The sequence below is a fragment of the Acanthaster planci genome, linkage group LG04, assembly GCF_054643075.1.
Source record: "Acanthaster planci isolate LZ-2023a linkage group LG04, COTS_SCS, whole genome shotgun sequence".
Lineage (NCBI taxonomy): Eukaryota > Metazoa > Echinodermata > Asteroidea > Valvatida > Acanthasteridae > Acanthaster > Acanthaster planci.
Window position 1 is genome coordinate 22,748,360 of NC_141780.1, and position 21,499 is coordinate 22,769,858.

Genomic DNA, 21,499 nt, shown 5'->3' on the forward strand with positions numbered 1-21,499 from the left:
CTGACCAATGGCAAGACGACAAATGTATTAGGAAATAAGTCCACGTTGTGCACACATGTGTTGACAAGTTGTGATAGAAGCAGAAGTTCTGTTGGTAAAAAAACGAGTGTTTCAAAAGCTATGTATGCGACATTTTTGAACCGTCAGTTTGGTTCACTTTAACTGCTGTTTGTGTGTTGTTGCTTTGAAATCATTATCGTATTTGAAGGGAAAAACAGCAGCTTTTATGTATTTTGAGTGAACAGAATTTGCATTGTCGACATGAATGTTCAGGCATTTACCATGGCCAGTTTTGTGTATCTGGCGTTAGTTGTGTGGGCAGTGGTTCTCCAGTCAGCTGAAGCCAAACTGAAAAAGGGCGAATGTGAAGGTTGGTGATAAGATATAGGCCTAGGACTTGTCTGTTGATATAGTATTGGTTGTTTTCGTTTGTGGTCTTTTTTCTTACTCTTTGTAAATTCTTTAAGTGATGTCGGCTTTGGTCATCGTGAACATGATCAGTGTTATCACAGTACTATAGCGTGGCACGGATCACTCCTGATTTATCCTTAAGGATAAATCAGGAGTGATCCGTGCGACACTAGTGGGGCTATCACAGTATCAGATCTGCAGATAAGTCAAATGGAAATTATTAAAAGTGTGTTCACTTCAAACATGGAGGAATAATTCAAACATGTGTATCCGATAAATGGCCCAGATCCTTTTAGAAAAAAACTTTAAGTCTGAAGTGCATGCTTTCATTAGCCCTAACAGTCCTCGTCCTCCAGTCATGCCAGTTTCAATATGATTTTACATGGGCCTATACCCTAGGGGTGTTGGTTAATTTTTAGTTACAGTGTTAATGGTTAAAACATTAATTTTCAGTTATTTACATTTTGTCTCGAAATCGACTGGTCAATGTAGGATAAATGAGCTGCAAGTCGTGATTTTGATTGGTCAATAATAGGCATTAATATTCATGATATTAGTCAAAGCACACTCCGTCGCAGAAAGTGGTTGTTGTCAGAAGGGATTCTCCGAATTTTCCTGTTCTGCCAAACTTTGAAGTTTGTGAATATTTTTGTCCCAAATCAATAATGCATCACTGTGTTCAAGGGGATGGCTTAAATTGGAGTACGAAATAAAATGGAAACAGATTAACTTTTGCAGGTACACTTTTCCCGTAGGGTTGTGCATAAAATGCATTGCATGTTTGTCATCCAAACCCATGATGCATTGCAAACATCAAAAAGATTTATTATAGTCGTCACTCTATGTATACATTGGGGTAAGAGTTCAAATATATGGACATTGCTTATTTTCCCTTGCCTGTTTAATTGCAGTGGCTTATATATGTAAGCCATCAAAAGGTGATAACGTCCCAAAAAGTTAAATTTAGCCGTGAAAATATCGAAGCATTTACTTAGAAAATATTTGGAGCTTTTCAGATCAATCTCATGTGCACAGGGTGTCAAGTGATGTCCATCTATGGAGCTCTTTCCTACGCTGGCAAACGTACTTAAATTGGTTTGTTATAACAAAGTGAAGATTTTGTCATCCTCCAGCTGCACTTTATTAAGCAGGAGCCACAGGCAAAGGATGTTATCAGTGGGAAAGAATTCCATATACAGACGCCACTCATTTTTTTTCCTGCAGGGATCTATTGGCCACATGAAAGCAATAAAATGTCCAAAAACTTGAATTTACGTGAAGCTGATTCACTTAAAAAACACTGGGAATTTTGCAGACCAGTCTCAATGGGTTAGTAGGATGTGAGTATGGATTAATTGCAGGATACGTCATTGTCTTTTTTTTGATTCGTGGTTTAGGAGGAGTTGCTCAAAAGTCTGAAATTGAACTGGATGTGAATTCCAGCTCATGAACATGAATTCACAATGATAATTTTAATGCAGAGCTGGACAAAGATTTGTCACAATACAGTATCAAAGTACCCCAAAATGCCCATGCTCAACTGCCAAAAGCATCTAGATCATTAACTGGTCAAATATCCACTGCCAAGCATGAGGATTTGATATTGGTATTTTGCTGAGAAGAAGAAAAATAAAAACTGTTATTCATTCTACTGTGTTGTTTTACTTCATTTTCAGTTTGTATTGAAACCCTGAATAAAATCGAGAAGGCCATCACAAAAAAACAGCGTGATGAAGGTAAAGAAGGGATTGAAAAAGCAATCAGGAAGTTCTGCAAATCAGCCAAGACTAAGGAGAATACTTTTGTAAGTATATAAACTGATTAAATTTTGGCCAGTTCAACACCAGAACAGGGGTGTCCAAGTCTGGGTACTGTGTGATGGAAGGGCAAGTTACCACTTTCCATAGTCTCACTTTTTTGGGAGGCGGAGGTGAGGAAGAAATAAGTTTAACCTCCGACCCCTTCACTGAACTGTTGACCTTTACCAACTGGTCAGTGGTCACCCTTTCCACAGTTACTCTCTAGAATCTGGAATTAGTGTTTTGAAGTGGGATTAGTGTTTTGAAGTGTCATTGTCTCAATTTAGGGAAGCAAGTCATTTTTTTTTTACCTTTGATCTTCCATTTCTCCCCCCCCAACATTCAAAAACACCTTCAATTGTGTTGAAAGATTTTTAGTAATAGCATTGTCTTTTTATTACTACTCTGTAAGTCCTCAAATATCTCATTGAAATTTTCCAGTGTTATTTCATCGGTGGAACAGCCGACGCTGCAACTGGGTCTCTGGGAGAGATTAGCAAGAGGCTACTCAACTATGTACCATCAGACAAAATATGTGAACGTCTAAACAAGTTAGATTCACAAATATGTGAACTTGAATACGGTAAGAATTAAATGCATTTCTGTGTTGGAATAGACATGAACTCACCTTCAGAATAAAAGTGAAAATGTTACAGTATTTCACAGGAGGTTGTGAGATGGAGTAAAATTGCATGATCAGTTTGTGGTCTGAGTACCATTTACCTAAAGTGCCCTTGAAAAAGTAACAGTTAGTTACCGGATTTTTGTACTGACTAATGCGAGGAAAGTTCATCTATAAATTACAATGTAGATGTGTGTTTTGGTTTTTTGTTTTAGGGAGTTTCCTTTTATATTTTGGTCCATTCAAAACAAAAGTTTGATCCACCTAGTTTCACAGATTTTTTTTTGGTCTCTAATAGTTGGCATGTGAATTGTTTGCTTGCGTAGAAGTCATGGTTATTTCTTTGTTTCACTCTTACCACTGGGTAGTATATAACCCACGTGTAGCTGCTGGGTTTAGCTAGCCCCAATTAGGCCCTAAGTACTTACCAGACAGCATCTCCAACTGAAGACAGTGTAACTGTCTTAATGTTTCCTCCACTTATGCTGTCTTAAGGAGCTGGGCATTGAGGCTTTAAACACAGGGCTTAAATACATGTACATGTTAGTCTTTTGAAGTTCTGGTTTGAAGTTATGTCTCCCCTCTGGGAGATCTGCAGAAAAAAATCTTAACAGAAGGAAGACTTTGAATCTTTTACTAACATAGTAGAGACACAGAATGCTGCACGCACATTCTATTTTGATTGGTTCTTTTTTTTTCTGTGTCCAGAGAAACAAATTGATTTGGACTCTGTAGATTTGAAGAAAATGAAGGTTAAAGAACTGAAGAATATCTTGAGTGTCTGGGGTGAAGAATGCAAAGCCTGCACAGAGAAGACAGATTTCATCAAACGCATCGAGGAACTAAAACCAAAGTATTACAAGAAGAAGACAGAGTTATAACTTGGATGGTTGAAGGAGGAAATGCACTGATCCATGATAAACTAAGCTAAGGGAGTTAGATTACCTCATGAAAGCTGTCCAGGGACTAGTCACAATTTAAGCTGGTTACTGTATGTTATGAATGTGAAAAAACATTTCTAATTTGAACCAGCATCTGAGGGTGCTCAGCTGTTGGTACCTGTCGAAATTCAGAACATTTGACTGAGAGGGATAAGTTTTTTTATATGTACATGCTCACATGACAATTTGACAATTGTGACATCATTTTCAGTGTCCTTCACTGTACATCCGCAGGAGTTTAACGATTGCAGGACATGGGATGGCAAAGTGTGCCAATTGAAACTTGGACAAAGAATGGCATTCCAGCACAGTGGTGGATTTAGGTATATGCTGAGAGATTGTCTAGCAAAAACATCCTGAACATTAAGGCATAAAACTGCACATGATACTGATGATCATATACATTTCATTGCACTTGGTCATCATAAATGGTACAGTTGTCTGTGCAAGCACATACATGTAATGTGCACATCAGAGTCAATTATTCAAGTAATTAACCCTAACAGTCCTCAGTCTTCCAACAGGTGAAGGATTGAGGACTGTTAGGGTTAGGTACTCAAAGCTTAATACGTACAAACTCATGACATTGGTTCTAAAAGCATTTTAAATTATTCATCAATGCATCCTGGATCAAGGTATTTCCTAATTTTATATTTTCAAGGGTTATTTGAAATATAACTTTCTAAATGTACTTGTTTGTATATGAATAATAGCATTGTCTCAGGCAATGTGTACATGTACACTGTATTGTTAAAAACTAGAGGGTTTTACATTTTTGAAACCTGCTAGGTCGTAAATAAATGCATTGCCCAGGTCTGATATGAGTTTTTAACATTTATTCATTATTTATGGCTAGCAAGTAGGTTGAACAACAAGTCATCTTACTGGTCTGTATAGGGAATTTTTCTTGATCTGTTTCCTACCCAATTATTGTTCCCAATACACCCAGTGTCCAATTCACAGGCTGCAAGTGAAAGTTCCTTAAACCAATAGTGCATCTCATGAAGTTTGTCAAGTTTTGTTTTCTCCAGTTAGTGGTTTTACATACGGAAAATAAATTAGCATTTAGGATGGCTGTTTGTGGGTTTAATCATTTCAATTCGGTTTGTCTAATTGTAATAGATGTGTTCTTTGCATATTTTTTTCCAGCAAAGCATTTATGATAATTGTCCATGGCACAAAAAGTCTGTAATGTTCATTTTGTAAAAGAATTTATTTTATTCTGAAAAATCCAGAATGTGCAACTCTCATGGATAAATTTACATAAAACACAATGCCAGAGGTTTGAACTTGGCTTTGTACTTCATCACAGACAATGTTAGGCCACCCAGATCCATTGAAATCTACCAAGGTTTGGGAGGATTTTGTATGTTAGAGGACAACAGCACCTTACCTCTCTTACTGTACATGGGGCTTGATGCCCAAATCAATGACCAGTAAAAATAAACTTCACTTTTAAATTTCCAGTGAAATAGTACCTTTGCACTTTAATAGACAAAAAGGACATTTAGACAAAAATAAATTTACTAAACATTTTTCAGTTGCATATGTATGACCTTCATGTTGCAATAAAAATGTTTGCCATTCGATGTTTAACAGTAACATTTTGGCCTGTTTTTGGTTGTTAATTATGAAATGCATACAGTTTCAGGAGAATCTGACTTGTGAAGCTTTCATGGAGTTTCCCGAAGAGAAAAGATGTACATGTAAACAAAATCGCAAACAAAGGTTTGCAAGGTGTAACCAACCATACATTTTTTCCACTGCAAAAAAAAGTTTACATGACTATCCGCTCGGAGCGTGACAAAAGAGGACATGTTTTGGGTACTCACATAAGTGCGCATTTATAATCAATCAATGGCGCGTTTGACGTGGAGCATGCGAAGTATGCTTAACAAATTTATTCCTTAATGTATGGTCTTTGCGTACAAACAGAATGCATGCAAGAACCCGCTTCGAAAACTCACAACCATCTTTTGCCACTTGGGGATGCGCTTCTACTTGGGGCGGATAACTAAAAGAAAAGTTAATTTCAGATGTTTCTTATTGTTCAAACATTTAACACCCACACTGACTACAGCACTGGTCTCTTAGCCATGCAAAACTTGTCAAGAGTTTGGGCAGAACAGTCAACATTTGACAGGGATTATAGATGTTCTAGGAATCAGGCTAAAAGAGCTATATGTACAGTAACACTTCTATGCAGAGATTTTTAGTGGCTTACTCCAATACACTTAACACAGCGACTCTAATGACTTCATGCTTTGTGAACAGGTGTGTTTCCTAGGGAAGGGAGGTGGGATGCTATCTAGTGAACCCCTATTAAAGCGCACATATAAACACAACTTGACATCATTGTGTTTGAGGTCTATTACAAGTAAAACATTACAGTGTGATGCTTGGTAATGTCACTGATTTACAAGTCAGCCTGAGCTCTTTGTGCGCCTTTGCTTGAACTCGTTTGAACCAATCATCAATGTGATCTTGGAAGTGTGGCAAGAGTGCTTCCGGAACGCTGAAGCTGTAAATGGGATGTTCATTGACAACTTCGCTTAGCTGAGGAGTGTGTGAAGTGGTATCTATTGGGTAGGGTGGATTCGCTGAATGCTGCAGATCATCATGGTTGGCAGACACTCGGTAAACACTGAGCGGTACCATGGACAGGCAATTGGAGCAACGTTGGATGTCATGAAACCAATACACCACTGGATATCCAAGTAACACACCAAACAACGTTGAGAAGTTCCAGCCCGGTTTAGGATTCAACTCCAGAACAGTCACTGGTGTCCTGCTCAAATCTTGCAGCTGCATCATGACATCTCTAACATGGTCCTTGATTCGTTCGACACCCTCATCATCAAGTAGTTGGGGCTGTTCAAGCTTTGCTGACACATCAACCAGCATGTGGTTGCCTCCTTCAAGAGCCCCGAGAAACTCCCCAAGCGTTTCCTGCAGAAGAGGTTTATTGGCGAGGAAAGAATCCTGTCCTAGACTTAACACCTGTAAATTCTCCTTCACAAGGAGCCCTGATACACCCAGGTCATCCACCATCTTAGACAACTCTGTGGGTTCAATACAGGAGTAGTCATACAGGAAACTTGGCTTAATTCCAGATGACACCGCCTCCATGTCACACAAGATTTGTCTCCAGTTCTTCCTAGCTGTTCTCCCAACGTATCTTTTCATGATAAATGCAGTCTCCATTTTACTGTTTACAACTTATTATGTATCACCTGCATAAACAAGGCACACAAATCAAACATTTCACAGTTCAACCAATCCTGAATAGTGAGCTACTTACTGCTTCTAGTACATGCACTATGGGATGCCAAAAACACTAAACAGTGATAACAAAAAATTTCCTTTACCAATTAATTTGTTCATTCCAGGTTTTGTTACACTGCCTGACGTAAGGAAGACATTTATATATGATTCTGTTTTCATATGAGTTTCGTACAAACCACATTCATACTCTTTCAGCAGAACAACAGTTGAACAAAAAGATGATTCGATCAGGTCTGAATGTATATCGACCACATGTCTGGCGTACACAATAAATTGCGCCCTCAAGAGTTCGACAATAATTACGGAATCATGTCAGCGCTCTGAACGTGTCTTTGTTGTTCATTTATTGTTATTACTACTACATAGCCTCTAGCCCCTGGCTAGCTAGCTAGCTAGCTCCGGGCTTGTCGTGCAAGAAATTAGTCGAGTACATGTAGGCCTTCATATACTGTGTACATGAGCTAGGAAAATGGCGGCGGCGGGGGACTCCACAAATGTTGAAAATTCGAAGATTGAAAATGAGGAAGATTATTCAGACTGGATGTCGAAACTACCAGAGAAACTTCTGTGTGAGCCGCTGAAAAATATTGCGATTCCTGGTAAGTTTTGCAAACTTGTTGAGTTATCATCAGCAGATCAGCTCACTGTCGGTGTCAAGACAATGAATTAAGCATGACAAGTGATGTCACTGGTCAGTTTACTCATTTTTGCTAAGTACTTTTAACAAGATTAGCCATAACCCAAGTCTATAATAAAATCAGAAGGGTAGTATTCAAATACATGAATTCTTAAGTAGTCTTTTTCTTTTCTGATTTTTTGCAGGATCACACGATTCATTTAGTTACACTCTTGATCTCAATACGCCAGTGTCACCAAGCTCCCCCGACACTGTGCGCAATCTAGTATCAGCGTTTGGTGACATGGCCAAAAAGATTGTCTACAAATGGTCAGTCACGCAGAGTTTGACCTTTATACAGCAGCTTGACCGTGGGATACGCTACTTTGACCTCCGTGTGTCAACCTTGAAGGGCAAGGCAGAGCTCTATTTTGTCCATGGATTGTATGGTGCTGAGGTTGGCACCTGCATGTGTGAGATCAAATCCTGGCTGGATAAACATCCCAAAGAAGTCATCTTGCTGGATTTCAACCACCTCTATGAGATGGACAGTACTGACCATGAACAGCTTGTAGCAACTCTGTTAAGCGTATTTGACTCCAAACTGTGCCCTGTCATTGACACTGAGACAGCCGCCCTTAATGTTCTCTGGGAGAAAGGCTGGCAGGTATTGGTGTTCTATCATCACCCGGTGACAGTAGGAGATCACCCTGAGTTGTGGTCAGGGTCATACATGCCATCTGTCTGGCCCAATGTGACTGAAGCCCCTAAGATGGTAAATCTCCTGGAGGCTCATTTCACCCGTGGTCGACCTCAGGGGAAGTTCTATGTCAGTCAAGGTGTCTTGACCCCAACAGGGACTACCGTCTTGCAGTACATCAGCCGATCCCTGCAAGATGTCTTTGCACTCATCGCCATCAAGAATGTGCAATATTTTATGAAAGACAAGGGTATTGGGCCAAGGGGACTTAACATTGTCATTGCAGACTTTGTTGAGTTGGGGGATTTTATTCCAAGTGTTTTAGCACTTAATCACAAGGCCTGAAAGAATTCATCAGAGAAGTGTGTTGATATTACTTCAGTGTTAATCCTTTAAATGTAATTAAAGAACATCTTGAAATCCTTTAAATATAGTTAATTTCTTTTCTAATAGCCTACAAACACATGTATGTGTGTAAAGTTTTTTAATATCTAAAAATACAAATTTTAGAAAAAGTCACTTGTGTTAGCAGGAGCCTGAATGTTTTGAGTCATACTAATCCAAGAAGATGCCATACTGCAGTGGCGTTGCGCAAACCCCACATTCCTGATCTTGAGACCTGCGTGCTTTTGGCAAATTGCGACACCCTATTGGTCAATGTGGCAAGTCAAGCGCGCGTGTGCCACCTATTTACGCACGTGCCACCGCAGTAATAGCTTCTAATTCTGGTTCTCGAATTACACTATACCACAAAGTAAGTTCCTATCAAGTTTTGTTTAGTGTTTTGCCTAAACACATATATATATTAATTAACCTTAAATACATTTCTGATATGAATTAACTTATTTGAATATTTATTGAGATAATGACTATAAGCTATTTATTGCAGTGGTTCACCAGCTTAGTATGGCATTCCGCACAAGTATATACCCAAGTCACTGAAACATTGTGCTAACTCAGAGGAAAGTGAAACAAGTTCTGAACCTGTACCCTAATGCTCTCAGATATTTCAAAATCCAACGGGGAATCTTGAAGGATTTTGTAGGGCTGAGAAGGGTGAGGCTAGTGCGCTTACATATATGGAGCTTGCTTCTTCTGAAAGACAGCATGAAAAGTAGTTTCTTATAATGGATTTTGAAGGATTTAGTGCATTGCCTGGTCTGAGGACTTTGATTATTTCCATGATCGATACTCAGATTTGTAAGTAAATTAAATTATTCACAGTCACCTCACTCATCCTGTTTGTGAGAGAATTTGCCTTGCCTTCCCAGACTGCTGTTCTGTTCCCATAGTTGCTTATGATTTTATTACATTATCTTCACTGAAATGGTACTAAATTCTTAAAAATCTAAGTTTAAGGTTAATGGATCTCAAGCATCAAATTGATACTGTGCATAAAGTTGAAGAAAAAAAGAATTTTGAATCTACGGTCTATCCGAAAGTTTATGACTGTCACCATGAAGGTACAAATGACACTTGAGTAAGTTAAAAACATGTTCTGTATACTTTACAAATGTTTATTTTACTAGGAAACTGTGCTGTTCAACTCCTTATTGTATTTAAGTGTTTGTTTTTTTAAATTAAACTCTTAAAACATTTTTTTCCATTTCAAAAGTTGGTGGTATTTGTAACCCAATTACGGATGTATCTCTTATCCTCTTCGCAGTTAAAACCTGTGTCTGTTCCAACAAAATTAACTTAAAAAGTAAAGGCATTGTCAAAATCCTATGAAAATGTGACATTAAATGGAAATCGTATTTCCCATTTTAAAAAAATACACGCAGTGGTATATCATAATTATAACACCATGGAGTATTTTTCTTTCCCTCCATGGTTACACTACATCGTAAATTACCGGGGAAAAGCTGAATATTGGGAAAGCACTGGAGCTATGCACGCGCTACATGCACAGGCTGAGAACATTACGGCTACGGCTAATACATTTACAATGTACAGGACTATATACGTACATTGTGGTGTACACTGTACGTACGGGAAAGCGGTAGTAGGTAGCCGCTACCATATACCACGTGATATGTGAATGCATACGAGAGAATAATATGAAATAGTTCCGCTGGATTGATTGTGGGGTCGATTAGCTCAGTCGGTAGAGCGTCGTGCTGATAACGCGAAGGTCGTGGGTTCGAGCCCCACATTGACCAGATCACCTTTTTTCTTAACTTTCACCGTGTTTTACCTTTTTTCTTAACTTTCACCGTGTTTTTGTTTGATATCTGTCGATCATGCGGTGTTGATTCGGATAAGTACGACTGTTTTCAACCCTTTGACGACTTCTGCAAGAATACTGATAAACTTCGTGATGCGAGTCTTAAGAAAATATGGCTGATTGTGACGGGATAAACATTTGTTTATGAACGTGGAAACAAAAGGTAATACTTTTTATTTTCACTTTCATTGAAAATTTTCAATTCGTTTATGAATTCAGAGTATTATGTAGATGTTAACAGCGTGTCTTTTCTAGTTTTGCAGTTTCACTCTAATCACCTGTGATCTCTAAATGTAATTCTTCCACGTTTTTGACTTGGAAAGTATACTGATATGGAATTGGTATGCTGCAGAAAAAAGCGCTTTTCAGGAACAAAACAAAGGTAAGATATACCTCAAAGAGTTCCCTCAACGGACTCTTAAATCATTTTGCTGTCAAGGGTGAAGCACAGTTGGCGTAGTCGGTAGTCCATCCGGAGGTACTTCGAGGACTTACATGTAAGTCTGAACTTGGTCTTTAGGTTTGCTTTTTCATCTTTGAGTTTTCAAAAAGTTCAGAAAAAAGCTGAATTACTCCTTTCTTGGGTCCACTGTGCATCATAAGATTTCATTGATGGGATAATTTGGCCTTGGAGTATAAAATCATTAGGGAAATGAACTACAAGTTTCCCACACCGGGAATCGAACCCGGGCCACGGCGGTGAGAGCGCCGGATCCTAACCACTAGACCATGTGGGAGTTCGTCACGATCCCTCTGATTACGAATTATAGAACTTATTCGGAAAAGAATAATTACGAAAGGAACCCTGAAATGAAAACAAAACAAAACCCACCTTCCCTCACCGAAAATCGAACCCGGGTCACGGGGGTGAGAGAACCGGATCCTAACCACTAGACCATATGAGTATGACTGGCTTCTATGTTAGTAATTATTATACTTATTCAGGAATCATAGTAGTAATCCGGATAATTATTCACCTAAACGCTATGGTTCCAAATCAAATGCACGAGGTCATGGCAGTGAAAATCAGGGTACTAACTATAATACATGTAGATGTAGCATTGTCAGAGAGTAACTTAACGAAAGGTATTTTGCAAAGGGAAGGAGGCATTTTCATGATGTGCTAACCTAGTTCTGCCAAGGCTTTTCCTCCAGAAGGTGAAGCAGCGTCTTTCACTGTAATAGCAAGTTTGCAAATTTTCTTTATGCTTGTACGCTTGTTTCAGGGTGACTTGTTTTCAGCCAGCATGAACGCCGACATTCATTTTTCAAAGTCACACAAAATATCTCAAGATTGGAACTATCAGCCTTATTAGCGGGTAAAGAAACGGTCTTGTGTTTAAAAATAAGATTATTAAAGTCTCCATGACGGTCGGTTAGCTCAGTTGGTAGAGCGTCGTGCTGATAACGCGAAGGTCGTGGGTTCAAGCCCCATATCGACCATTTTTTGCTCATTTAATGTGACTTTTGTTGAATCATGGAATGAAGGTTTTCCAATATTCCAAAAATATAGAATATGAACAAAATAATGTTCTGAAACTGATAATCGAACCCTTGCTGCGACTGTGTAAGCGCTGGACCCCTGCTCCATTGTGACACTCGATGTTTTCAATTTTTTTCTTACTAATAACAACTCGCAAGATTGAGTGAGAGATCGAATTAGGTTGTTATTAAAAAGTAGAAACGTTTGTTGTTTTACATGAATATCGAGCCCCGATGACCGTCATCATTGTTGGGGGTCTTTGTCAACCATGTATATTTACTTTTTCTATAAGAAAAATTGATTATTTTGTAAGTTTTAGCGAGTTGTGTTTTCTCTCTCACACTGAAATTATGGTTTCATGTTGTTTCATCGTATTTGTTTTGGTATTCTGAACACAGTGAAGTTGGCACACGAAATTTCAGTTTGCATACGCCCAAACGGCTCAAGACAAACATATTTCATTTCTTTAATACCAATTCACAATGAATGCGAAAGCAAATCGAATTGGACGTCACAAAATATTTGCAGCGAAATTTCGCCCGAGTTGATTTGCGTTCAACTTTTATGAATTCGCAATGCAAATATTTAACGTGAGCTAAAAAAAACAAAAAAATTGGCGTTCCTATATCGCTTTCGCGTGAATTATGAAGTGTCCTTTAGTTGATAAGGTTTGATAATACCCAAGAGAAGTGTCACTTCCAGCAATTGCATTAATATCAATTTCATTGGGTGTAATTTTGTTATCACTTTTGGAAGTTTGCTGCAATTGAACTCCGATACCTTCTGTCATCAGCTACAACCCACCTTTACTGGAACAGGTCCTACTCACTAGACCACATGGGAATGCACGTTGCAACTTAGGCCCAAAAAAGCAAATGCAACAGAAAAGTATCGGGGGGGGTTGAACCTACATTGGTAGTCTTGGTTCCAAAACCTTCCAGTTGTTCCATGGCACCGCGAACCATCACACGTACAGTACAGGTACACTGTACATTTGTACATGCATACATCAACATGTTGCGCCCTCTGACAGTGTACGTGTGGGGTACCGGTAATAACTACGCTGGAAGGTCTAGGAACAAAGACTACTACATTGTCCGTTCCAAAGCTGTATTTTGTGTGCAATTTTCTTTTTAAAAAGGTACCGTAGGGGGAGGCTAAATTGTCTCGATGTCGTATGTGTGCGGAGGCATGACCGTTCAGAAATAAATCGGTTATTAAAAAAACGAGCACGTTCCCACACCGGGAATCGAACCTGAGCCACGGCGGTGAAAGCGCCGGATCCTAACCACTAGACCATATGGGAATACGATTGTTTTTTGTTTTTTTTTGTTAAAAATTAACAACTTCTTTCTTGCACACGCTCGTCAATGTGAGGAGACTGTACGTGTGACCTCTGGTGTGATTAGTATAAGCTATATCCATGTCCTCCACTGGACTGGTAATTTGTCAAAGTGCAGGAAAAGTGTAAACATTTTAGATTATGCGCTCTCTTCATCAGATTAGATGACCCCAATCGAACGTGTTCGATAAAAGCATACCGCCGTCGAATGTTCCCGTCGGTTAGAATAAAGGCCTTCTGAATCTGCAGGTACAATATTGAGATAGGCCTATGCACTTAAGATGATGGTATTGTATTAGTTTACATGCATGTATTGCCAGTATCCTTTGAGTGTACTTTAATCAGACGTGCAGCATCAGGTATTCTTTGTTAATTATTCCATCCAGCGTTTAAGTTTAACTTTCATGTCTTTTCTTCCCGGGGTTAATCTGTTACTCTCTGGGGTGTCTGCCAAGTTGATTAATGAAGCCTATAAAAAGAACTGTGGCCCACTTGGTTAGGCAACAGCAGTGGAGTAGGCGAAGATTAGTAGTGAGGAGGTCTGTGTGATGGATCGTTTGTCCTGAGAATTCAGTAAGTCATGAGATTGGAAAGGGCAGCTTGCTTGTGAAAAAAAGATCAAATTCGTGGAGATAGAAACTGCAGGTCTCCGGCAGGACACAGTGCAAGTGACATCTCTGTGTTGAATGACGTTTAACTGCCTATTGCATTTTCAGTGACGACTGCAAAATGAGCACCAATCTGCTCAGTAACATGACTGTGGACGAAGATACAACTTGCTCCATCAATGGGCTTTCTAACGAAGTGATAATTGGCGTTCTGGTTTATTTCGTCTTCGTCGTGTTGCTGGGCATACCGGGTAATTGCCTCATCTTTTACGTGTACTGGAGCAAACGAAACAAATCCAGCACCAATGTCCTGATCATGTCGCTCGCATCGGTTGACTTCGTGGTTTGTTTTCATCGACTTTTGGACATCGTCTTGAATTCACTTTGTCTGGCTGGAGTGAACTCACCTGGTACCTTTCGGAAAATTTTGTACTGCCTCAACCTTGGATGGATCGGTGCGTCTGTCACCGTTACTGCGATTATTGCTGTGGACCGTTATGAATGCGTGTGCCTTCCAAAACAGCGAAAGATGACTTTCAAAAGAACCAAGAAATCCTTACTGGTGTCAATTCTTGTCAATTTTGTATTCCAAATACCGTTATATGTCGTAGTGGTCATGGACGAAACTGTTTCAGTTACTCTTTCTGCGACATTTTTGGGACTTAGGCTTGTGATATTTTTGGCTGCGTTTTGTGTAATCTTGGTATGTTACGGAAGTGTTTTCCGTGCCATACGCCAACACGTTCGAACCAGTGCAGCATCACCACAGAGTCATCATGAGCACCAATGTTCGCTTTTCAAGAAGTTCTCTCAACCACACACTCCAGTGCGAACAGTAGCTGACACCGTACCATGTCAGTCGTTGGTGGATTCCAGTTTAGAATCAACCAACGGAGAGCTACGAATAGGGGACCAACAACCGACGAAGACGAGCACTAGTGGGGTACACCAGCCCAGTTTTCTTGCAAATGATAACCTGACTGATTTGACTGAAAGGTGGGATGAAAGCGAAGCGACCCCACCTACGCAGTTCCTTCGTGTCAGGGTACCTTCTGTGACCGGACGCCGTCAAGTTGCTGGGCCGGCACTTCAGCGCCGAACCACCCTCATGCTTTTCATCACTACCGTTGTGTTTCTCGCTTCTTGGCTGCCTTATGGAATTTATTCCGTCTTTGAAGCCCTCGGCATGGAATCAGTCTTTCTGAAAACATTCACCAAGATTTTGTATGTAAATAACGTCGTCAATCCGTTCATCTACGGCCTAGCGAACAGACGGTTTCGAGATGACTGCCAAACTGCCCTTCGGAAGTTGAGATTTTGTAACAGAGTCAAACACTAAGATAACACTTTGTCATAATTAGCAGAAAGAACCTTACCGCGTCAGCTGAAGCTTAACAGGCCTTCAGTTCGAAAGACCAATTTTGTGGCGTAGGAATACCATGCTTTGATCAGGGCAGATTTAAGATTTGTCTTGGGGGAGGTTCTTACCGGAATGTAACCCCCCATAGCTCGCGATGCTCAAACCCCTCCCCATAGCTCACGATACTCAAGCCCCTCCCCCACCCGTTGCGTCACGGGGGGGGGGTTGCGCGGTTATACCAGAGCTATTTTTTGGTTTGAACACTGTAACAAATAATAACATGGGATATTAAGTCCCTGAGGATCCGCCCCTTGGGTGTGCCACTGTTCTGTGAAATAGGCATTAACATCTTTTAATTATATTTATATTTTGTTGTCTTTTTTGTATGATATATTGGTAATTAAACTATTCCATAATATACCGTGTCTTGTAATTTTACCTCTTTGTAATATTTTAAGACGATTTTATTCTGATTTTTATTCCTAATGCATTTTATAATTATTCTATTTACTTTTAAGTGTAGTTTGTTCATTATTATTTGAATCCTTGTGAGGTTTGATTTGTCCCTATCCTAGTTTGCTTGTGTATATTGTACTTGTAATTCTTTTTTATTTATCTCTTTCGTTTATTTATTTTCATTAATTTCACCGTTATATAATTTAGTACATTGTATCTTTGGTGTTAATAATCCTATTTGTATTTATTTCAACTTATATAATTTACTTCCCAGGACCCCATGGAAGACCACAATTATATGTGGATGGGTCTCCATGGTTAATCAAAGATAATAATAATAATAATTTCGATGACTACAACGGGAGAGCGTTGTATAGGTTACAATCTAAGATCTGCGCTGTTCAATTTTACTGGTGAAACTTAAATGTGATGTTCATCAATAAGATTTGCTTCAATTCCTATCAATTTCCAATTGCTGTTGTTCTCGGTACAAAACTCTATCAATAATTCAAATAAAGAACAAAAAGCGATTGCCGGAACCCGGGATTGAACCAGGGACCTTCAGATCTTCAGTCTGACGCTCTCCCAACTGAGCTACTCCGGCCGATGAAATATCCAGAACATCAAGATAATTGGATGCAGGAAGGCGGCATTTCAGGGCGTTAAACGTCTTGTTTTATAAATGTAAATATAGAAAACTAGACTATCCAGCTCCGTACCCAGCAGCGTATTATTTTTTATTAAAATATAAAAACTGTCGGACGCCTTGTAGAAAAAATGCTGTAGGTAAATTTTGCTTGCATCTTAGTTTTCCCGTCTGCACACATTGTCTGAAATTGAAATCGTTTTCAAATTGTTTTATCGCTTTTGAAAGTTTAGTGTCTGCTTGATGGCTTAAATAAAAACCTGAGCAAAATTTCAATGCCGGAACTCGGGATTGAACCAGGGACCTTCAGATCTTCAGTCTGACGCTCTCCCAACTGAGCTATTTCGGCTGATAAGGTAGCCAGGAATATCTAGATAATTCATGGATGATGGCGGCATTTCAGAGAGTTTACCGTCTCAAGTTACTACAAACGTCGCAGCTCCGTCCCCGGTAGCGTATTTTTTTTATTACATAACATCCTTTGGACGCACCAAGTATTTTCCTATGGTAAAATTGTTTCATTGCCATTCAGAAAAAGGAGACTATTCGTAGAGGCTCGTGGAAGCTTCGCCTTTTGAAATGTCGGACTTAACTTCCCTTTGAAAAAACTTCTTTCAAACGCCATGATTATAGCCTTCAGTGGTGTCACTATAGGGATAATTTTTTGGGGGGGTTGCACCTGGGGTTCACACATTTTTTTCAAGGGGATACCACAAGAAAATAAACTGCAGCTGGATTTCAACGGATTCACAGATTCAAATGGGGTGGGGGAGGCACCTCGGGGAGGGTGCACGGGCATCCGCTGGAAGGGGCACGTGCCTTCCCCCTCCGTTACGCCACTGTGTTCAAATAAGGTTTCCCCGACGCTTGTTGTGTAAAAAAACGTTTACATGTACATTTTCTTTTAGGGGCCTCGGTGGATCGTGTCACTGAAGTGTAAAATATATGTAAGCAAAGCTTTTCACATTACCTTAAAGGTCTATTATTATGAAAATATTTCAATACAAGTCAGATTCGCTGTGGATGGGCGAATCTGACTTTTACAAAGAACAGATTATCCTCAGTTTTGAGTAACTTACCAAGGAATTTGGAAGTCGGAAAATAGACTTCAGAAACGAAAAGGGCATGCTAAAGTATTTTTCGACTTGCACTCATCAGAACATATACATTTATATACAATAGAATGACATTTGACGCTAATCGACAAAGCTTATAAGGCTAGAAAACACGATTTTGTAGTACCAAGCATCGATTCTAAGTTGGAAGTATACAGGGGGTGTATTCTGTGTTGCGCGTGTTCAACCACGACGGTTACAATAAACTGCTGGATGTCTTGTAAATAGAATGGCTGTTGATTTATTCCTTTTAAAAAGCAAATTCTGTTTCCATCTTAGTTTTGCGTAAAACGTCAATGCCAGAACCCGGGATCGAACCGGGAACCTTCAGAGTTTCAGTCTGATGCTCTCCCAATTGAGCTATTCCGGCAGATGCAATAACGGAAAAGTCTCAATTCCATAATTTTCAACTCTCTTTTTCCAGTTTAGCTGAAAAACCATTTGAAAATCAAAGTAAAGATTTCAAATTGAAATGGGTGAATATGCTGTTGCAAAATGATGACACCAAAACTTAGACCCAAAGGTTACCCGCAAAAGAAATATTTTGCTTGAAAACATTTCTGACAACTCGTATAAATTATGCAAAGTACTGTGTGCGGTGGTGCAATCCCACAAAGTGCGCGATACCTCCCCTAGCCTTTTTTCAAGGCGCCTGTGGCTGCTCGGACACACGACGCACACGCACAACGAAGACTACTGAGCGCGAATAGCAATACTGTACCTATGGACCGGGACGGTGGACACAGTCCGTATGCGGCCTTTCGTCCACTCGTTATTTTATTTAAAAACGAGTATCAACCAACCAAAAAACAAGTCCTTTACATTCTGCGATTTGAAAACCCAAAACAAAAATAAGTCGTTTTCCGTTTTTTTGATTTGAAACGAAAAATGGGGAAAAAGACGAAGACTTAAGTCGATCCATCAAGTGTCTGTAACGGGGAAAAACCGTCGGCACACTTCAAATAAAATAAGAGACTCGAAAATATAACACTTGGGGAACTGTGACATGTATTACCATAACGGTTTAAATATAAAAACTGTTAGACGTCTTGTAAAGGAATTCTATTGATTTATTCATAAAGATTAAAGTGGGTAAATTTTGTATGCATCTTAGTTTTCCCGTCTGCACACATTGTATGAAACTGAAATCGTTTTCAAATTGTTTAATCCGCTTTTGAAAGTTTAATGTCTGCTTGATGGCTTAAATAAAAACCTAAGCAAAATTTCAATGCCGGAACCCGGGATTGAACCAGGGACCTTCAGATCTTCAGTCTGACGCTCTCCCAACTGAGCTATTTCGGCTGATAAGGTAGCCAGGAATATCTAGATACTTCATGGATGACGGCGGCATTTCAGAGAGTTTACCGTCTCCAGTTACTACAAACGTCGCAGCTCCGTCCACGGTAGCGTATTTTGATATTACATAACATCCTTTGGACGCTCCAAGTACTTTTCTATGGTAAAAGTGTTTCATTGCCATTCAGTAAAAGGAGACTATTCGTTGAGGCTCGTGGAAGCTTCGCCTTTTGAAATGCCGGACCTAACTTCCCTTCGAAAAAACATCTTTCAAAGTCACGATTAATTAAGCCTTTAACGGTGTAACTTAGTAATAGGGATAAAGTTTCGGGGTGGGGGGAAGGCACCCAGGATTTGTACATTTTTTCAAGGGGGTACCACAAGAAAATAAACTATAGCTGGATTTCAACAGAGACGATTCACAAATTTCAAATGGGGTGGGGGAGGCACCCGAGGGGACGGTCATCCACTGGAGGGGGCACGTGGGTATACTGGTGTCTCCTACCGTCATGTTCATACCCCAATGCAAATGCCATTATAATTATATGTCGGAGTGGCCATGGAGAAAACTGTTTCAGTTTCTCTTTCTGCGACATTTTAGGACCTCAGCTCGTGATATTTTTTGCTGCGTTTTGTGTAATCTTGGTTTGTTATGGAAGTGCTTTCCATACCATATGCAAACACATTCAAACCAGTGCAGCTTCACTACTGAGTACGACAACCCGCAAAATTCACTCTTCAAGATGTTTTTTTCACCTACATACTCCTTTGCGAACAGTAGCTGACATCGTACCATGTCAATCGTTGGTGGCTTCCAGTTTAGAATCAACCAACGGAGAGCTAGAATAATTAGCAGAAAGAACCTTACCGCGTCAGCTGAAGCTTAACAGGCCTTCAGTTTCGAAAGACCAGTTTTGTGGCGTACGAATACCATGCTTTGATCAGGGCAGATTCAAGATTTGTCTTGGGGGAGGTTCTTACCGGAATGTAACCCCCCATAGCTCGCGGTGCTCAAGCCCCTCCCCATAGCTCACGATACTCAAGCCCCTCCCCCACCCGTTGTGCCACGGGGGGGGGGGGTGCGCGGTTATACCAGAGCTATTTTTTGGTTTGAACACTGTAACAAATAATAACATGGGCTATTAAGCCCCTGAGGATCCGCCCCTTGGGTGTGTTACTGTTCTGTGAAATAGGTGTAACAGGGAAAAATGACACACCATGGGGAACCCGCAGAACAACAGAAACTCTAACTAAACTAAGGATCTTTGAAGGAAAAGTCGCAGGAAACTGGATTAATAAGGGCTCAGACACCAATATTTGACTTTAAAGAATGAACAAAAAAGAATTTATTCATGAAAAAGTACTGGGAAAATGCAAAAAAAAAAAAAAAAAAAACACCAAAAGGACTAAAGGACTTAAACGACTTGAAACCAAAAGACTAAAAACCAAAACCAAACACAGGATGTAAAATGGACCTAATGAGTTTACACTTTGACTTCAATCTGTAAAAGACAATTAAAAAAAGAACATACATGTAAAAAAAAACAAAATTTCTTGTGCATGAACTATATAGTACATGGAGGAGAGCAGGGATTAACACATCATAAAACGGCAATTGTGAACAGATCTAAGGGGCTAATTAAGTATTCATATCCCCTGGCAAGTCCAAATAAACAATCAAGTAAGGAAGGGAAGACAAAGAAAGGCATGTTCTGAGGCAAATGGGTGGAAATACTTTATACATCACTAACATTCTTTGACTAAAAAGAGTAAGAAAGGTAAGAAAATATGAGAAAATCAGATAAGGATAGATCTAAAAGATGATTTAAAATTAGGAAAACTTCAGTGATTCAGAAAACTAATAATACTCAGCAAGAAAACGGACAAACCTTGGCAAGAAAAGTTTAGAAACTAGATAATATTGAAGAAAGAGGGAAAATTTAACTTTTTACATGAATACGAAAAGTTTAGAAACTCACCACTGACTTCCAGCAGAATAGGGCTCAAGCAGAAAACCACACTCCAGTTAGGAGGAACAATACATCTGAAGGTGACTGGTCTCTGCTGATCTGCTACACTGAGTGTTGCCAGACCATGTGGCAACTCTACATAGGGAGAAGCTAGGGCTTAAACAAATAAACAGGGGACACACTACCAACAAAAATCAAGAACTCTAAACCAAAGCTAAACATTTTAAAAGGGGAACTACTTCTATGTAAAAAGGTATATTTAAAAACAATCATTCTGGCTTTGCCACATTGGCATTAACATTTCGATGACTACAACAGGAGAGCGTTGTATAGGTTACAATCTAGGATCTACGCTGTTCAATTTTACTGGTGGAACTTAAATGTGATATTCATCAATAAGATTTGCTTAAATTCCTATCAATTTCCAATTGCTGTTGTTCTCGGTACAAAACTCTATGAATAATTCAAAAAAGAACAAAAAGCGATTGCCGGAACCCGGGATTGAACCAGGGACCTTCAGATCTTCAGTCTGACGCTCTCCCAACTGAGCTACTCCGGCCGATGCAGTAATTAGGAACATCTAGAGAATTGGATAAATGACGGAGGCATTTCAGGGCGTTGA

At 39.6% G+C, this 21,499-nt stretch overlaps 4 protein-coding genes, 1 long non-coding RNA gene and 9 other non-coding genes across 16 annotated transcripts in view; 6 read left to right on the forward strand and 8 right to left on the reverse strand.

The window, feature by feature from the left end:
- LOC147799495 (uncharacterized) overlaps positions 1-10,171 on the forward strand; it is a 38,519-nt gene extending 28,348 nt beyond the window's left edge. Inside the window, exon 2 of the long non-coding RNA XR_015425014.1 lies at positions 9,734-10,171. This is a non-coding gene — a long non-coding RNA (uncharacterized LOC147799495). The remainder of the gene's footprint in view (positions 1-9,733) is intronic.
- LOC110984402 (mesencephalic astrocyte-derived neurotrophic factor homolog) lies at positions 30-5,375 on the forward strand. The gene is made up of 4 exons (XM_022244589.2): positions 30-370; positions 2,088-2,215; positions 2,652-2,793; positions 3,541-5,375. The coding sequence occupies exons 1-4, from the start codon at positions 262-264 to the stop codon at positions 3,711-3,713; spliced, it is 552 nt and encodes a 183-aa protein (XP_022100281.2). The 5' UTR covers positions 30-261; the 3' UTR covers positions 3,714-5,375.
- Positions 4,968-7,328, reverse strand: LOC110984390 (UPF0739 protein C1orf74 homolog). 3 transcript variants are annotated; one of them, XM_022244568.2, is made up of 2 exons: positions 7,246-7,328; positions 4,968-7,006 (listed from the first exon to the last, which is right to left on the reverse strand). In XM_022244568.2, the coding sequence occupies exon 2, from the start codon at positions 6,975-6,977 to the stop codon at positions 6,159-6,161; it is 819 nt and encodes a 272-aa protein (XP_022100260.2). In that variant the 5' UTR covers positions 6,978-7,006; positions 7,246-7,328; the 3' UTR covers positions 4,968-6,158. The 3 variants fall into 3 exon arrangements, with proteins under 3 accessions (XP_022100260.2, XP_022100268.2, XP_022100252.2); XM_022244576.2 differs by having other exon boundaries at positions 7,235-7,319; XM_022244560.2 differs by having other exon boundaries at positions 7,142-7,319.
- On the forward strand, positions 7,397-9,606 carry LOC110984824 (PI-PLC X domain-containing protein 3-like). The gene is made up of 2 exons (XM_022245371.2): positions 7,397-7,657; positions 7,881-9,606. The coding sequence occupies exons 1-2, from the start codon at positions 7,528-7,530 to the stop codon at positions 8,717-8,719; spliced, it is 969 nt and encodes a 322-aa protein (XP_022101063.1). The 5' UTR covers positions 7,397-7,527; the 3' UTR covers positions 8,720-9,606.
- Positions 10,172-10,463: 292 nt separating the features above from the next.
- Trnai-gau (transfer RNA isoleucine (anticodon GAU)) lies at positions 10,464-10,536 on the forward strand. The gene has a single exon. It is a non-coding gene; the product is annotated as a tRNA-Ile (tRNA).
- A 730-nt stretch (positions 10,537-11,266) lies between these two features.
- On the reverse strand, positions 11,267-11,338 carry Trnae-cuc (transfer RNA glutamic acid (anticodon CUC)). The gene has a single exon. It is a non-coding gene; the product is annotated as a tRNA-Glu (tRNA).
- Positions 11,339-11,971: 633 nt separating this feature from the next.
- On the forward strand, positions 11,972-12,044 carry Trnai-gau (transfer RNA isoleucine (anticodon GAU)). Its single transcript has one exon. It is a non-coding gene; the product is annotated as a tRNA-Ile (tRNA).
- Positions 12,045-13,318: 1,274 nt separating this feature from the next.
- Trnae-cuc (transfer RNA glutamic acid (anticodon CUC)) lies at positions 13,319-13,390 on the reverse strand. The gene has a single exon. It is a non-coding gene; the product is annotated as a tRNA-Glu (tRNA).
- A 710-nt stretch (positions 13,391-14,100) lies between these two features.
- Positions 14,101-16,086, forward strand: LOC110984159 (tyramine receptor Ser-2-like). Its single transcript, XM_022244001.2, has one exon. The coding sequence runs from the start codon at positions 14,156-14,158 to the stop codon at positions 15,371-15,373; it is 1,218 nt and encodes a 405-aa protein (XP_022099693.2). The 5' UTR covers positions 14,101-14,155; the 3' UTR covers positions 15,374-16,086.
- A 295-nt stretch (positions 16,087-16,381) lies between these two features.
- On the reverse strand, positions 16,382-16,454 carry Trnaf-gaa (transfer RNA phenylalanine (anticodon GAA)). The gene has a single exon. It is a non-coding gene; the product is annotated as a tRNA-Phe (tRNA).
- A 318-nt stretch (positions 16,455-16,772) lies between these two features.
- On the reverse strand, positions 16,773-16,845 carry Trnaf-gaa (transfer RNA phenylalanine (anticodon GAA)). Its single transcript has one exon. It is a non-coding gene; the product is annotated as a tRNA-Phe (tRNA).
- Positions 16,846-17,908: 1,063 nt separating this feature from the next.
- Trnaf-gaa (transfer RNA phenylalanine (anticodon GAA)) lies at positions 17,909-17,981 on the reverse strand. The gene has a single exon. It is a non-coding gene; the product is annotated as a tRNA-Phe (tRNA).
- An 859-nt stretch (positions 17,982-18,840) lies between these two features.
- Positions 18,841-18,913, reverse strand: Trnaf-gaa (transfer RNA phenylalanine (anticodon GAA)). Its single transcript has one exon. It is a non-coding gene; the product is annotated as a tRNA-Phe (tRNA).
- A 2,450-nt stretch (positions 18,914-21,363) lies between these two features.
- Positions 21,364-21,436, reverse strand: Trnaf-gaa (transfer RNA phenylalanine (anticodon GAA)). The gene has a single exon. It is a non-coding gene; the product is annotated as a tRNA-Phe (tRNA).
- Positions 21,437-21,499: the final 63 nt, after the last annotated feature.

Coding starts and splice junctions, on each gene's coding strand:
- LOC110984824 (XM_022245371.2), top strand. CDS start 7,528: ATGGCGGCGGCGGGGGACTCCACAAATGTTGAAAATTCGAAGATTGAA. Junction 7,658..7,880: donor GAAAAATATTGCGATTCCTG/GTAAGTTTTGCA, acceptor GATTTTTTGCAG/GATCACACGATTCATTTAGT.
- LOC110984159 (XM_022244001.2), top strand. CDS start 14,156: ATGAGCACCAATCTGCTCAGTAACATGACTGTGGACGAAGATACAACT.
- LOC110984390 (XM_022244568.2), bottom strand. CDS start 6,977: ATGGAGACTGCATTTATCATGAAAAGATACGTTGGGAGAACAGCTAGG.
- LOC110984402 (XM_022244589.2), top strand. CDS start 262: ATGAATGTTCAGGCATTTACCATGGCCAGTTTTGTGTATCTGGCGTTA. Junction 2,216..2,651: donor AGACTAAGGAGAATACTTTT/GTAAGTATATAA, acceptor GAAATTTTCCAG/TGTTATTTCATCGGTGGAAC. Junction 2,794..3,540: donor AATATGTGAACTTGAATACG/GTAAGAATTAAA, acceptor TTCTGTGTCCAG/AGAAACAAATTGATTTGGAC.